Here is a 16970-nt window from a genome sequence, read left to right as displayed (position 1 = left end):
GAGAGAGAGAGAGAGAGAGAGGAGGAAGCAGGCTCCCCGCTGAGCAGAGAGCCCGATGCGGGACTCGATCCCAGGACCCTGAGATCATGACCTGAGCCGAAGGCAGCGGCTTAACCCACTGAGCCACCCAGGTGCCCCTCATTATGCTTTCTTTAAAGTAAGGTGCTGGTATAACATTTTTGCAGTACTGATAAATTCTTCCTGCCCTCTCCCAAGATATGGAAGACCACTGGCCTCTCTGGCTTCTTTGTTTAGAGCCTGAATCCTTAGGGAAATTGGGAGGGGCCAAGAAAAGAGTGAAGGTTTCCCGCTAGACTAGAAACAAGCCTTCTACCAGAGGAAAAGGGGGTGCGGTGGGGTAGAGGAGCACAGAGAGGGTTGTGGGAGGGGAATGGTTGAGAATATGCAGAGCACAGAGCAAGCACATCTAGAGCTAAACCCTATTCACTCTGAGTGGGCCCTGACTCAGTGAGGAAGGGGGGAAAATATATAGGGATGAGTAGGAGTCTGATGGCTGCCATCTTGTTAAAAGATGAAAATATCTGATTCCTAGGAAGGAACTCAGAAGGGAGAGGAGCCAAAGGGTGATTGTAAGGCCCCTCCAACTCCGATTCTCTACAAGAGCTGATCTTCCTGGTAAAGAGAAGGCTTCAGACTTTAGATTCACAGAGTCTTCTAATGAACACTTTATACGTGGCTCTCTCTAGGATCATTCTGCCTCCAGGATCTGTGCCCTGAGCTAAGTTCATGTGCACAGTGACCAGAATGAGTCACCATGGACTACAGAATGGGTGCTTCCCTAGGCACTAGGTGGAGACAGCAGGAATCTCCGCACCAGGCCCAGAGGTGTGGCAGGAGAAGGGTCAGTAGCCCCAGTCACGGAAGAGGAAGGTTTAACCCAGAAGCTCTACCGTTTCTTTTTAGCTAAGATATAACTTTCTCGTTCAGGCGTAAGGGATGATCCACTCACCTATGGTTTAAGCAAGTATGATCTAACTCAGAGGTTACTTCTAGAATATGCCTAAAAATCTTCAGTTTCACATATTGGACTTGTTTGTTTTACCAGCATAGTACAAATCAGTTCTTTGCTGGTATAAAATACTGAGGACATAAGGAGTGGTGTGGAGGACATAGAAAGGTGTCTGGGGAAATGAATGAGTAAGGAAAACAAAGATAATCCAAATCAACAGGAGAATACTTCTGGCCAAGCTTTGGTAATTGTCTTCCCTTGAACCTCGGAAACAGTTATCCATTCTATACAGGAACACGCGCAGCACGGCAGCTGAGCATACGGGCTCTGGAGCCACATGAGCTGGGTTAGATATGCAGCTCTTTCACTTATTAGCCATATGAATTTGAAACAACATTTAACTCCTTGCTGCCTCACTTACATTATCCTTAAAAAGGAGGGAAATAATGGAGTCTACCTTGCCGGCTTGGGTTGAGGATTAATGAGGTAACACAAAACAGGTAGAGCTCTTCGGGTAGCACTGTCCAATAGAACTTTCTGTAATGATGGAAATGTTCTGGATCTGCACTGTCCAATGTGGTAGCTGCTGGCCACAGGTAACTAATGAGCACTTGGAGTGTAGCTTGTATGACTGAGAGACCAATTTTACTTAATTTTTATTAATTTACATTTTATTAAATAGCCAAATACGGCTGATGGCTACTGTCCTGGAGAGCTTAGAACAATGTGAAGCACAAAGTGGGTGCTCAAGTGATGCTGGCACTAATACGACTACAGTGCCCTTGGCACTGTCTTTCCTCCTCCACTCCCTTTTGGAGGAGAGGTTCACATGTTGTGAGGCTGCCAGGAGAGAATAAACATCCCCCGGGCCACAACAGCAGGGAACCTACCTTTCAGGTGGGACCCCCCCCACCCAGAGGACTGACTGTATTCTCAGGAGTGACTCTCATCTGGGAAGGCTGTAACTACTTGGATCCATGCCAGCCACCTCACCCTCAATAGAGGCTAGAAGAAACAAAGAACATGATGTTCTTGGTGCCCACAGAGCCACTCCCTAAGTCTCAACATACAGCAAGGCTCCCAAGTTGGAGCCCAAGATGTATGGAGCACTGGGCTCCTAGCAAGACCAGCAGCTGCTGGGACATGGCAGGCCATCCAGCTGCCACTGTCACCCTTGCAGAACACCTGAAATTTCTTTTTTCTTCCTCCCTTCCTTCTCTTCTTTCTTTCTTCCTTTTTCTGTAAATGAATACATCATTGCATTTACAAAGAAATCTTAGCTACTTTTCAATGATGATACTTGCCAGCCAGGGTACATTAAATATCGTGACCGTAGCATCTGAGGACTCGAAAAACTATTTTCTGAGAGAATCAGCTCAATGTCTTCATTCCTTTGAAAGCATACAGAAAAACCCAGGTTAATTAGGATGATCAATCTTAACCTGCCCAGTTTGCTTCCTACCCACCCCCACAGATGCACAAGCACATATGCATTTCTTTTTTCTGTTACTGCACACCTAAATCCTTCAGTATGCCTCCCTCTCCTAAGAACAAGGACATTCTCTTTTAGAACAATACTATTATTATACCCAAGGAACTTAATACTGTGGACCAGCAGTGCCGGTATCATCTAGAAGCTCATCAGAAACACAAAATCCCTGGCCCCACTCCACCTGCCGAATCAGAAGATCCCTAAGAGATCTATAGCACATTAGAGTTGGAGGAGTACTGATCTAATCCATTTTCAAGTTTTCCCTGTTTTGCCAGAGAGGGGACCCAGGATCCAATCAAGCACTGCTTACTGAGTTTATAATCTTTATTTTCCTTTAATGTAGAGTAATTCTTCCAAATTTTTTTTTACAGAGTTGACATTTTTAAAGAGTACATGCCAGCTGTCCTGTGTCCTACTACAATGTGGATCTGTCTGGTTGTTTCCTTATGATTAGATTCAGTTAGACATTATTGGTAAGATTAATACCCAGGTGATGTGTCCTTCCCCAGGTATCATATGAAGGAGGCACATGATGTCAGTTTGTCCACTTATTGGTCTAAGTTTAATCATTTGGTCGATGTCATGTCTACTAGATCTCTCTACTGTGAAGGTACTTTCCCCTCATCATAAGCAATAAGCAGGCCATGGAGTGATACTTTGTGACCAGTTAATGTCCTTTTCATTAACAATCTGTCACCTAGCTCTTAGTATCCACTGATGATTCTTGCCTAAATCAATTATTATATTATACTAACAGTTATAAAATAACTAGTTCAATAAATCCTTATTTATTAGTGTAAAGAGAGCTTTACTGTCCTGCCCCTCCTCATTTTTTTAGTATCACCATGGACTCATTTTTATTCCATGTGTTATATATAATTTGTTGTTACATTTGTTTTTCTCTTATGCTTAAGTTGTCCCAAATTTGTCTAGTGGGAGCTTTTGAGCTGGCTCTGGCATCCTTTTGACCAATCTCTACTAATCTTTGAGTACCCCCTCCTTGCTTTTTTAGCATAAAATGTACTAGGCTCACCTGTACTTTCCCTGCCCTAGACCTGCAATCAGCCAATTCTTCAAGGAGTCCTGATACCTTGTACTGGGGACGGGTATGTAGAAACCAGGATCTAGAGGTGGGAGTGTTTATTCTACTGTGGTATTAGTATTTCTGGTCCCTTTCCATGGGAAGAGCTAGGAAATAAACATTTTCTTGAAATAATAAATTTATGCTGACACCCACAATTCAAATCCACCATTCACAGGGTTTTTCTTCAATTTTCCCACTTCTTATCGATCATCTTTTTTATCTAACAATGATGTTGTTTGAATCAGGGCTCTAACAGAGGATTATGTTTAAAAGTTACTTAAATTAACTGCTGTGTGTGTGGTTGTTATTACTTTGATATAGAGATGGTTCACTTTTTTGTTTTATTTAGTTTTATCCCTCTTTGTTAATTTCTGAATATGTAAAATATTTACATTGCTCAAAGTGAAAATTATATAAAAAGCATATACATTTTGGTATATCTTTGTAGAGCAAATAAATGTGCTGTATGACCAGATGTTTTCTCTTCATACAGGTCCATACACACAAAGTCATCAATTCTCTATTTTCTAGTTTAAAATTTGGACCCAAGTCCATGAAGTAAAAAAGTCATTTCTCTATGCCATTTCTTTCACATCTTAACACAGGAATATTGATAGAGTCTTGACTTCATCCTTTAATGCATGAAAATGTGATGCATCTACAGAAAATATCTTGAGGCACCTGGCTAGCTCTGTTGGTAGAGCATGCAACTCTTGATCTCAGGGTTGTTAAGTCTGAGCCCCATCTTGGGTGCAGAGGATACTTAAAAATAAAATCTTGGGGCAGCTGGGTGGCTCCGTCAGTTAAGCCTCTAACTCTTGATTTCAGATCAGGTTATGGTCTCATGGTCATGAGATAGCCCTATGTCAGGCTCCACAGTCAGCATGGAGTTGGCTTGGGATTCTCCCCCTCCCTCTGCTCGTGCTCTCTCTCTCTCAATAAGTAAAATCTTTTAAAAAATCTTAAACAAAACAAACATCTCAAAACATACAAGATACTGACACATGGGGTCCTCTTGCTGATTTTTACAGACCATCAAAAGCACATTTTTATAAATGTGCAAGAGAAAGATCCTGTGGGCCACAGTCAGAGTGCTGTATCTGAGGAAGTGGCTGGTCCTACTGGGTGAAGTAAACTTGGTAAGGTTACCTGGTAACAATCCCATTTTCTGCAAGAATGAAAGCTGCAATAGGATTGGCAGCCCTGATGAGACTCTGCAGCTGGACAAGGAGAGGGTGCCTCTGCTCCGTGGTGTGACTGGTGAACACGATGTTACTCACCAGGCCTGGGGAATAAAACCAAGAATCGTTCAGCCTTCAGAGTCCTGATCGGGGCTGAGAGCCCACACAGTGTGAGCCTTTGCTCCCTCCCTAGCCATCCCTTCCAGGAGCCCTCTTATGTTACCAGGATACCTCTGACCCCCAACACCTCCTCCCCCTGTCTGTCACTGCCACTCCTTGGAGTGAATGGCCTCAGGCCTGTAGCTGCCTCCCTTCTTAACCTCCTCTACTTTCTCAATTCTGCTCTCCAGGTGGAAGCTCTCCTTGGAGCTTCTTTATCAAAGGGCCCTTTCCACATCCCTTGTCCTTAACCTCTTCTGGAACTTGTGCCAGACAGCGTCACCAGTTTAGACCACAGACACTTACCAAGCACTAACCATATGTCAGGCACTCACCATTAGATTCTCAAAGAGTGAGTGCACAGGCAAGGAGTCAGTCACACGGACCTACAAGTCTAAGATAAGTGCTAACACAGATATTCACATAGTCATACAGTAAGGAAGAGTAGTGCAGGCAATGAGGGGTTGTGGAGTAGGTAACAATCCCTCCCAAGCTTTCATGAAAATATATAAGGAAAATCTATGTTACAGAGAATTTGGAAATCAGGGAAGTTTTCACATCCTACCACACCAGAATAAATACAATACCTCCTCCATACTCATTCCTGTTTTGAGATCGTTACGATCAGAGTGTATACACCATTTCCACCATAAGATCACTTGCATTTTTGTTATTCAACCATTTTTATTCACTTATTAATACTGTGAAAATTTCAAACATATGCAAAAATTTTAAAAGTAGTACAATAACCTCCCATGTGCCCATCACCCTTAAAGAATTAAGAACACTTGGCTAACTGCATTTCTTCCATATCATATGCCAGCCTTTTTCCCTTTCCCCTGGGTGATTTTGAAGTCAATAACAGACATCCTATTATTTCATCCAAAAATATGTCAGCATCTATCTCCATAAGATATGGATCCTTAAAAAAAGAATAATTAACAATAGATTCTTCAATATAAGAAATATAGTCTATGTTCTCTGTCTCACGAATGTTTTCTCCAATTTTTCAAACTAGGAACCAAAATCCACACAATTTTTCTTTGATATATCTCATAATTCTCTTTCAATCTGCAGTGTCTCCTCATTTCTTTGTAATTTATTTGCTGAAAAGCTGTACCCTGTAAATTTCTGTCAGTCTGGATTTTGTTAACTGTAACCCCGTGATTTCACTTTAACATACCAGCAGCTAGATCTCTTTTACAGATTCAATCTGTTTATTTTTATTTTTTTTAAAGATTTTATTTATTTGAGAGAGAGACAGTGAGAGAGAGCATGAGCGAGGAGAAGGTCAGAGGGAGAAGCAGACTCCCCATGGAGCCGGGAGCCCAATGTGGGACTCGATCCCGGAACTCCGGGATCATGACCTGAGCCAAAGGCAGTTGTCCAACCAACTGAGCCACCCAGGCGTCCCTCAATCTTTTTAAATATAAACTATTTTTTAAGAAATCTCTTGTGCTTGGGGTGCCTGGGTGGCTCAATTAGTTAAGTGTCTGCCTTCAGCTCAGGTCATGATCCCAAGGTCCTGGGATCAAGCTCTGCATCGGGTTGCCTGCTCAGTGAGGAGCCTCCTTCTCCCTCTCCTGCTCCTCCGGCTTGTGCTCTTTCTCTCTCCCTCTCTCTGTCAAATACATACATAAAATCTTAAAAAAAAAAAGATTAAAAAATTGTTCTTTTTCTAATTTTTAAAGAAAAGATGTATTTATTTATCTTAGAGAGTGTGAGTGAGTGAGCACAGGAGGTGGGGCAGAGGGAAGGAGAATTTTTTTTAAAAAGATTTAGTTATTCATTGAAGAGAGAGGGTGCATGCACAAGAGAAAGAGAGTAGCTGGAGAAGCAGAGGGAGAGAGAATCCTGAAGCAGATTCCTTGTTGAGTGCAGAGCCCAGTGGGTGGCTCAATCCCAGGACAGTGAGATCCTGACCTGAACTGAAACCTACAGTTGGCTGCTTAACCAAATGAGTAACCCAGAGAGAGAGAAAGAAAGAGAGAGAGAGAGAGAGAGAGAGAGAGTGTGTGTGTGTGTCTTAAGGAGACTCTGGGCTGAGTGCAGAGCCTGAAGCCGGGCTGGATCTCATTACCCTGAAATCAGGACCTGAGCCAAAATCAAGAATCAGTCACTTAACTGATTCAGCCATCCAGGCACCCCCTCGCCACCCCCGACCCTTATAGCTGTTTGGTAGATCTAAATCACTATTTCTTATAATATCACTTTTAGACAATGCCTATTGGCTTTTCTATATGACAGATGGGGAAACTGGCATATTTTGAAGTGTTCTTCCTACTTTGCCATCACATTCTTGTTGGTCAAGAGTAAGTAATTTTAGTCTCTCCCGTGTATATCTTTAAAACTAACTGTATACTAAGAGTATAACTTACTCTTTATAACTTGATTTTACAGCTCTAAACTTTATTAATGTCTCACTTTGGAAGATGTAGAGAATCTCCTGCTGCCTCCCAATTCTTTGTTAAATAGAACCTCATTTATAGGATTTTAAGATTTTCAACATTTATATTCTATTTTATAACAGAATTCTTGTGGGTGTTATCATTTCTATATCTAAGATTAAAATCTTTTTAGTAGTAGAGGCTAGCTTTTATAAATGATCAGTTCATAGGTGATTCTTTCTTTTTTTTTTTCTAAGATTTTTTTTTTATTTATGTATTTGACAGAGATCACAAGCAGGCAGAGAGAGGAGGAAGCAGGCTCCCCACTGAGCAGAGAGCCCGATGTGCGGCTCGATCCCAGGACTCTGGGATCATGACCTGAGCCGAAGGCAGAGGCTTTAACCCACTGAGCCACCCAGGCACCCCATAGGAGATTATTTCTGAATCATAGAGAGACTTCAGCTGTCCTAAGTAACCTTGTAATTGTAGGATCCTAATAATGAATATTTGGTATAGAGGACTCTGTATGAATACTATTTAATTCAGCTGAGTGTTTAGTTTGAAAAAAAAAATCAGCTGTGTTTAGTTTTCTTTTTTTTTTTTAAGATTTTATTTATTTATTTGAGAGAGAGACAGTGAGAGAGAGCATGAGAGGCGAGAAGGTCAGAGGGAGAAGCAGACCCCCCATGGAGTTGGGAGCCTGATGCGGGACTTGATCCTGGGACTCGGGGACCGTGACATGAGCCGAAGGCAGTTGCTTAACCAACTGAGCCACCCAGGCGCCCCAGATGTATTTAGTTTTTGAGGGCAAAACACAACAATGCAAAGAAGGATTCATAGGGGAAATAAATCCCTCCCTCCTCAGCCACCTACTTTCCCTCCCTGGAGGCAATTGCCATTATCAGATTCTCAGATCTTCTTCAAGGATAAGTTGTGTATCCACAAGTCAAAGTGTGTATATGGTTCTGAACCTTGTTTTTTGTTTTTGTTTTTTTTTTTTTACTTAAGCTCTTTAACTTTTTAATTTTGGTAAAGCTTTCTTTTTCATTAAAATCTTCTCTATTACCTTACCATCTCAATCCTTCCCTCATGCAATCCTGTTCTCTCCCCTTCTCTAAATTATAAAAGCTCCAAAGAATAACACAGGTGGTATTTAAAATACAGGACTCACAGTCGTATTTACCTTCTTCATATATATAAAAGGATAACATAATGTAAAAACTAAAGCATGGGTTTTAGAGCCAGGCAGACCATGAGTTTAAATGTGGGGCTCTACTAATTACTAATGAATGATATCAGGGGCAATTGCTCATCCTTCTCTCTGAGCCAAATTTCTTCCTCTGTTAGATGGGAACAGTAACACAAACCTACAGGTTATCACTAAATATTTATCACAGGGCCTACAGATAGTAAGAGCTCATTAAATACAACTTATGGCCACCGCCATTACCATCACCTCATTGTCAGTGGAGCAACAGCCTAAGAATGAGACCTCTACATGGACATTGAGGGGCCTGGACTGAGCCATTTCTCAGACAGACAAGGGTGGCTGTGGCATCAGCAGGAAGCTAGGTCATGTGACTCCACCAGTAAAGGCTGCCTAGTTCATGGTTTAGATGAATGGCCATCACTAGATGGAAGGCAACTTTCAGAATCCTTGGCTCCTGCCTCTAGTCTGAGGCAGAAGTAAATGATACTTCCTTCCTTTCACCACTTATACTAATGGAAAAAAATGTTCCAAAAATGCTAAAAAGACTGAATCTAACTTCGCAAATTGTCTAGATGCATTCAATTCATGACCAGGGAGCAGGGATTAGGAGCTTCATGTTAATGGTCACATGTTACTATGGGGAAAGGATACATAGGAAGGTTACACCATGTGACTGGGACCACAGACACTAGGACTTGCAACTCACCTGCTGAACACAGAACCTCCTTCCTAAGTGTTTTTGGACAGTTTGGGGATGTATCAGTTCCTTGGTTCTGAGATATAGGTCCTATTCTCAGGTGTCTGTTAGTGCTCAGCTAGTAAGGTGACCTGAGGCCTCTGCACAGAGCTTGAGAGACCTCTCAGGATTCAAGGGTGAGTTTCCTCAACAGCCTTCCTTGACACCCAAGGGGTGAGTGCAGCTCTACCTCCTCCTGTCACTCAGTGAAAGGCTGCCCAGTACCCCAGATGTGGGCTGTGGAGGCACCCAAGTTCTCCTCTAGGCCTGGTCAGGGCTAAACAGCTCCTGGACCCATGATCCATTATCAGTCCTTGCTACCACTGTCTAGTTCAGACTACCAGTATCCTTGCTAGGTCCCTGCTTAGTCTGTGCACTTCCAGGCTTCTCTTATTATAATTCATGTCCTATAGCTGCACTTGGGCCGGACTGGGGCCTCTGGAAACACAGTGAGGCAAGGTCAGGAGGTCAGGCCCAGAATGTGGCAAAGCAGAGTTCTAGAAGGCTCAGCACATTCCAGAGGTGGCAAACATGGGAGCTGGATCCTGCAAGAGTTCCATGAGATTTCCAGGAGTAGAAGACAAGAACGGCTGTGATGGATCTCGCAGTGAGGAGTCAGCGAAAGCTGAATGAAGACCTATAATAAAGGCCCTAGGACTCTGTTTAGTATCTTCTTGGGCAAAAGAAACTGGAGAATCAGACTAGTGCAAAAGTGACAACCTAAGTGCTGTGTGCCAGGGTCACAAGCATAGATCTGGCCTATTCAGGAAAAGGCTGGGTTCTGGATCTCTGATGGACACCTTGCCCAAAGTCCTGTCTGCCTCATGAATATCATGTAAATAAACCCTGGGGGGGTTGGGATACTAGGTCATGAATTGGACACAGAAAAGGGGCTTTGGTTTATAGGGAAACAAGCAAAAGGATTATCCTCAGCATTCCTTAGGCCAGCTATGCAAACTACCACCTGCCAAGAGGAAATGCCAGCTGGGAGGCAGGTATAGCAGTAATCTGGAGCACAGGGTGAAGAGGCCACTGTGGGTGGTTTCATCTTGCTTGGACCAGGAGCTTCCTTATGCTCTGTGTCAAAGAATGGATACCCACATTTGGCCACAGTCCTACCAGTCTGGGATGTGAGTGAGTGGAGAGCCTGGCCTGCCCATTCCCCCGACTGGGGAAACAACCTCTTAAGTCTGACTGTCCCAGTCTGGGCTAAAGGCTTTCAGAAGCCCAGGAGAAAGCAAAGTTTGTTTTATCTACCTATAGATACTAAAGGCAGGACATGGTAGTAAAAAGTCTTTGTTCTTCTCTCCAATCAGCATTATACTGAGTCTTGTTTGCTGTTTAAACTCTTGAGATTATTTCCTAATCCTTGGATTTCTGTAACACACATCATCTTGGGGCTGTGATATAGTCCTTTTCTCATTGTAAAACAATCCTTTGTGTAAAAGCAATGAATCAGGGAGCTTGACCCATGAACAGGAGCAAAGGGAGGCAACATGCTCCCTTGGGACATGAAGTGTTTGTCTACTGGTGGCAGATCCCATTGCCAGGCTAGCCACCAAATCTCTGAGGATAAAAGAAATACTTGCCTTTTATTTCCTCCCTCCCTGGATAGCCCATGCCCGTGGTGAGCCAGGTCAGACCAGTTCATAGGGTCCTTTGGGCCAAGATGCAAGAGGAAGATAATTACTAAGATACTGTTACTCTATAAGTCCTTTGGAGTTCAGAAAAACATTATCTCTGGCCCCAAGGTCATCTGCCCACATCTGATCACATCCTTATCTGTACATATGCACAGAATCTGACACAAGTTGCCTTTGAACACTAAGTAAGGAAGCAGTGTTAATGAAATCTGTTTGCCAAGTGCCAGAGAGAATCCAGTCTGTCTTGGCCTAAATGGGCTTTCCTCCTGTAATACTGGCCCAGGTTCATGGACAATGAAGAGAGAGCACCTCCCAAGGCTCTCAGCCAGGGGAGTCTAACCAGCTGTGCTTTGTGTGCAAAAAAACAAAGGAGCACGGAGGTAGAAAGTGCCAAGGAGCCAAGGTGCATTAGGATGGCAATAATCATGTGGTGGACAGGGGGTGACTATAACCCACACCCTTGGCTTTGACCATGACTTGCAAACATATATTCAAGGACCAGAGAGTGATCCTAGATGTTCCACATTTCACAGACCCAACCTCCATAAAATCTTCATCTACCTGGACTGGATACTGTGAGTGGACCCAGCCACCTCTATCCCACTCTGCTTCTGAGGTACAGTGCCTGGAAAGCAACAAAGGCCTCTAAAAGTTAGACTTGAGACTCCCTGGTGTGTCAGTCCAACACACACATTCCTCCCTCCAGTTACCTGGCCCCTGCCCTGCACAGCACCCAGCTCAGCTGTTTCCCAAGACAATAGCTCTGGTATACTCAGTTGTCTCCGCTCCCTGCGGACTGGTAATGGGATCAGCAGGGTAAAACTGTGCTGGGGACACCAAGTTATTTTCTTCTGTCTGATTTCTTCTTGCTGGGCTGGCTCAGGAAGCTCAGACCCCAGGTCTTCTGACAACAATGAGCATTTTATCATCACTGCAGGAAATTCAGAATTTATTCTGGGTCTCTAGGCACCATAGTTAATATGACTAAAAAGTGCTGCTTCCAGGGTTACCAGAACGGAGGACAATGCAAGGTCAAATGTAACCTACTGGATGGGTGGAATTTTCTAAATGCTACCAAGGAGGTGTGGAAAATTCCAGTGCATATAGGAGGGTATTAAAGGAGAAGGTCCTACTGGACTATACTGTGCACTGATGGGAGAGAAGTGCATCAAAATCTTGTTGATCCAAAGGCTAGGAATACCTAGTACCTTTTCAATCCACTGATATTAAGATGGACTTAAGCTCCGCTCAGGAAAGCTATTGTCATGACAGCTTAACATCTTAAGAGAGAAACTCAGGAAGAAATCTGCCTATCAAATATGATAAAAGAAAAAGATGTCAGGGTGTCTGGGTGGCTCAGGTCATGATCCCAGGATCAAGCCCCACATCAGGCTTCCTGATCCATGGGGAGTCTGCTTCTCCCTCTCCCCTCTGTGTTCCCTCTCCCTTTCCCCCTAGTTGTGTTTCCCCTCATTCTCTTTCTGTCAAATAAATAAATAAAATCTTAAAAAAAAAGAAAGAAAGAAAGAAAGAAAAAGACGTCAAAGATTTCCCTGGATGAATTTTGTTTGTTTCAGACTTTTGAATGGGAGGAAGGAGTGTGAAGAAAAGTCTGTTGCATCTAAACAGAATTTGAAAGGCATGCAGAAGTAGGAAGTAAAACATACTGCTTACCTTGTGAACACTGGTCAAGACATTTAGGAAAGAGAAATCTAGAGGGGAAAAAAAAGAAAGAAATATTTAAAAACCATTAATGTCAGAATTGTTATTTATTATTTTCCACAAAAATGTATCCAAGCTGACTTATTCAAAGGGGCAAGTGGTAGGCAGTACTAAGCATTAAGAATTGGTTTTCGGAGACACCTGGGTGGCTCAGTCGGTTAAGTGGCTGCCTTCTGCTCAGGTCATGATCCCAGCATCCTGAGATCGAGTCCCAGACTGGGCTCCTTGCTCGGCAGGGAGCCTGCTTCTCCCTCTGCCTCCGCTGCCACTCTGCCTGCCTGTGCTCACTTGCTCTCTTTCTCTCTCTCTCTCTCTGGCAAATAAATAAATACCAAAAAAAAAAAAAAAAAAAAAAAGAATTGGTTTTCGGGGTGCCTGGTATCTCAGATGGTTAAGCGTCTGCCTTTGGCTCAGGTCATAATCCCAGGATCCTAGAATTGATCCTAGAATTGGGCTCCTAGCTCAGCGAGGAGTCTGCTTCTCCTTCTCTCCCTGCCTCTCCCCCTGCTGTGTTCTCTCTCTCTCTAATGAATAAATAAAATCTTTATTAAAAAAATCATTTTTCATAGATTTGAACCAAAGCTCTCTAAGCCAGGACCTCACAGAAGTAGCCTTATGTGGCCAACTCTTGATGTAATGTTGAAGATGGGATACAGGCCTAAACTCTATAGGAAACAGAAAAGAAAGTTTTTTTTTGTTTTTTTAAAAGAGACACTGTCCTGACCATAAAGGGGAAGTTTCAAGGGAAAATGAGAAATATTATATTCCCTTAACTCTGCCAAGGGTCTTCGGTACTAAAGTTACCATGCCTCTCTTTATGTGCATGCTAGATTCCCAGTTCCCCTTCAACCTTACTCTGAGCTCTAATGGTGAAAGGATAGCAGGAAACTAATTGGATCACAGATGAAGCAGGTGAGAGTGACTGATTCAAAGTGTGAGCTAATTAACTAAGAAAAACTTTTCAGAGAAAAACTCACACTCTCCAGTGCTTTTAAACTCCTGAAGCATCATAGTACCCTTCTCAGGAAAGACAGCTAATATGAATGAGAATAAATGCCTTTTACCAAGTTCTTCCTCTGGGCGGGGTACTGTGCGAGCGGTTTTCATGCTCGGTCTTGTTCTGTCCTCATGTCTACTCCATGCCTCAGATACTTACAAGCTGCGAAGAGTGGGTGGGTTTATGATAGCTAAGCAGTCTAAGCACTTTGCCCAAGGCCTCACACGAAGCTAAGAAGTGGGAGGGCTTACATAAGGACCCAGGTCTGTTTAGCACCACAGAGCTCCCATGTTTTCTTTCCCTACAAATGAGATGCTTGCTGAAGCCACACTTCTGAATTGTTGCTGGTCTAGGTGCAGATAGTATTGATGTTCAAATCACCACGGGGGAATTTCTCTCCTGCAATCTCCTTTGTGGTAGCAAGTTTTCATCCTTCTATTTGCTTTCTGAAAATACCATCTGGAACCAAATTTGATGGGTAAGTGAGCTGGATGAATACCACTTTGGACTGCTGATGTAGTTGTCTTGCCTGAGTCCCTCATACTTTCTGAGGAATTCGACAGAGAAATCCCCATGTGCTCTGAGCAAGATCAAGAGCCCTGGAACAAGTAAGAGACATGCATTCTACACCAGAGTCTCCCAAGAACAGAACTCAAGGACTTCACTGCACTCAGTCTGACTGGCCTGACACATAGCAAATATATTCTTAGAAAGGGCTTGTCCCCATCAGTGCCTGTGACTTAAGAGTATATGCCCTTAAAGGCCCCTCTCAGCATCCTGCATGCTTCCTCACAGCAGTCCTCAGCAATTCACACTACAGATGTCTTCAACAAGACAAGCAACGTTCTCTCTCAAGGCCTCTTATCCAATCACAGGCTGGAAGCTTACGCTTCAAACCTCTGACTGCTACACAGAACTGCGCATATTGATGACTCTCTACAAATGGAATGCAATTTCTCATATTTTGGCATCTTTGGCATCTCTGTCCTTCAAATTCATGTTGGCTTTCTTTCCTAATCCAACTAGGAGTTATCATTACTTCTTTATAATTCTTATAATATTGCATCAAATCTTTTGTTATGGCACTTCTTACCTCAATCATGATTAACTGGACACATGTCACTAGTGTTGCATTTGGAAAACTACTTAACTTTTCTGAGCATCAGCTCCTCATGGTAAAACATGGTAGTGATGCCTACCTTAAAGGGGTATATTGAGGATTAAGAGGGGTAAGAATCACAGTGCAAGACAAATAGCCCAAAACAAGTGTTGGCTCTTTGCTTTTCCTCTCTACATATAATCCTCCTTACTAAACTGTAGTTTTTTTTTTTTTTTTTTTAATTGTAGTATTTTTGAAGAATGCCTGGCACGGGACTCTTAAACAGAGAAGACAAGTTCATTAAAATATATATACAATGTATATACAGGTTATTGACCAGCTCTTCAACAGAAATGACCGTGATTATAAGTCTCACATAGTATGATATCCTCCATTACGTAGTGCACCAACCAATTACCTGATTTATATAAAATTCTAGTAAATACTACTCCAATCTGCCCCAAAACATAGGCCCCACAATTCCTACATGCATATCTATAAAACTGTAGCTACCACATGAGCATAGATCTGGGATGACTAGTTCTTTGGGGCCCCCTCAATTATCAGAATGGTCCCTGGCACACAGCAGACCCAACAGATACTCACTGAATGAAATCCACTAGAATAAAGACACCAGACCAATCTCACAAAGACCCACCCCGAATCCAAACTGAGCCCACCCTTAAATTAAAGAAGCCACACTAACCCCCACCTCACAGAATGGAAAAAGACACCCTACTGTGCTCCTACCTGTTTTTGTTTCTGTTTTAACCATGGTCTGGAAGCAATGATGTAAATTTTATTTTTGCTAAGGTAGACACTTTACAAAAAAACCCCCCAAAACTGAATTAAGTTTTAGAGTCTCAAAAAATCTTTTCCTGTTATAAAAGGAATATAAAGCCCACAGCTAACACCATACTTAATGGTTAAAAACTAGATGCTTTCCTTTTCAGATGAGGCACAAGACAGTATGTCTGCTCTTGCTACTTCTACTCATTATATTGGAGGTTCTAGTCAGGGGAATGAGGCCAAAAAACAAATAAAAGGCATCCAGATTGGAAAGAAAAAAGTAACACTCTCTCTGTGTACTCATGACACGCTTTTATATATAGAAAATCCTAAACAGTACACACAAAACACTAACAGAACTAATATGTTCAGCCAAGAACATATGATGTAAAATCAATATACAAAAATCAATTGCATGTCCATACACTAGCAATGAACAATACAAAAATGGTATTTAGAAAACAATTCCATTTACAATAACATCACGAAGAACAAAATAGTTAGGAATAAATTAAACAAAGGAACCATAAGACTTGTACACTGAAAACTATAAAACATTGCTGAAAGAAATTTAAGACCTAAATAAATGAGGATTTAAGACAGTATTGGATTGTAAGACAGTATTTTTAAGACGGCAATACTTCTCAGATCTATAAATTCACTGCAATCCCTACCAAAATCTCAGTTGTCTTTTCTTGCAAATTCACAAGCTGATCCTTAAATTTACATGGAAATGCAAGGAACTCAGAATAGTCAAAACGATCTTGAAAAAGAACAAAGTTGAAGGACTCTCACTTCTCAATTTCACAACTTACCACAAAGCTACAATAATCAGAACAACATGGTACTGGCATAAAGACAGACATGTCTATCAGTGGAATATAACTGAGAGCCCAGAAAAATAAGCCTTCACATTTATAGTCAGTTGGTTTTTGACAAGAGTGCCAAGACAATTCAACGGAAAAGTCTTTTCAAGAAATGGTGCTGGGACAGCTGGATATCATCATGTTGAAATAATGAAGCTGAACCCCTACTTCATGCTGCATGTAAAAATTATTTCAAGATGGAAGATAGGTCGAAATCCAAGAATTAAAACTATAAAACGCTTAGAAGAAAACACTGGGATAAATCTTTGTGACCTTGGATTCAGCAATGCTTTCTTAGATATAACATCGTAAGCACAAGCAATGAAAGAAAAAATAAACTGGACTTCATTAAAATAGAAAACTTTTGTGATCTAGAGGATACCATCTAGAAAGTAAAAAGATAATCCATGGGAGAGAATTTATGCAAATCAAATTACCTTATGAAGGACTTCGATTCAGAATATATGAAGCGCTCTTGTAACTCAAAAAGAAACAACCCAAAGTGCATGGCTGGTTCAGTTGTTACATGCTGTTCAGAGCATGTAACAATTGATCTTGGGGTCATGAGTTCAAGCCCCATGTTGGGTATAGAGATTACTTAAAAAAAAAAAAAAAAAAAGACAGCCCGATTTGAA

The 16970-nt window shown here is 42.1% G+C and overlaps 1 protein-coding gene across 3 annotated transcripts in view; it reads right to left on the bottom strand.

Annotated features, from left to right (window-relative positions):
* DNAAF9 (dynein axonemal assembly factor 9) overlaps positions 1 to 16970 on the bottom strand; it is a 133093-nt gene that overhangs the window by 14534 nt on the left and 101589 nt on the right. For all 3 annotated transcript variants that reach the window (XM_059386475.1, XM_059386476.1, XM_059386477.1), the window contains 3 exons: positions 12537 to 12574; positions 4696 to 4831; positions 2275 to 2361 (listed from right to left, as the gene is read on the bottom strand). In XM_059386475.1, the coding sequence (XP_059242458.1) occupies positions 2275 to 2361; positions 4696 to 4831; positions 12537 to 12574 (261 nt within the window). The remainder of the gene's footprint in view (positions 1 to 2274; positions 2362 to 4695; positions 4832 to 12536; positions 12575 to 16970) is intronic.

Source organism: Mustela nigripes, unplaced genomic scaffold, assembly GCF_022355385.1.
Source record: "Mustela nigripes isolate SB6536 unplaced genomic scaffold, MUSNIG.SB6536 HiC_scaffold_75, whole genome shotgun sequence".
Classification (NCBI taxonomy): domain Eukaryota; kingdom Metazoa; phylum Chordata; class Mammalia; order Carnivora; family Mustelidae; genus Mustela; species Mustela nigripes.
The sequence above is the reverse complement of the archived record's forward strand: the minus strand, read 5'-3'. Positions and strand labels throughout refer to the sequence as shown.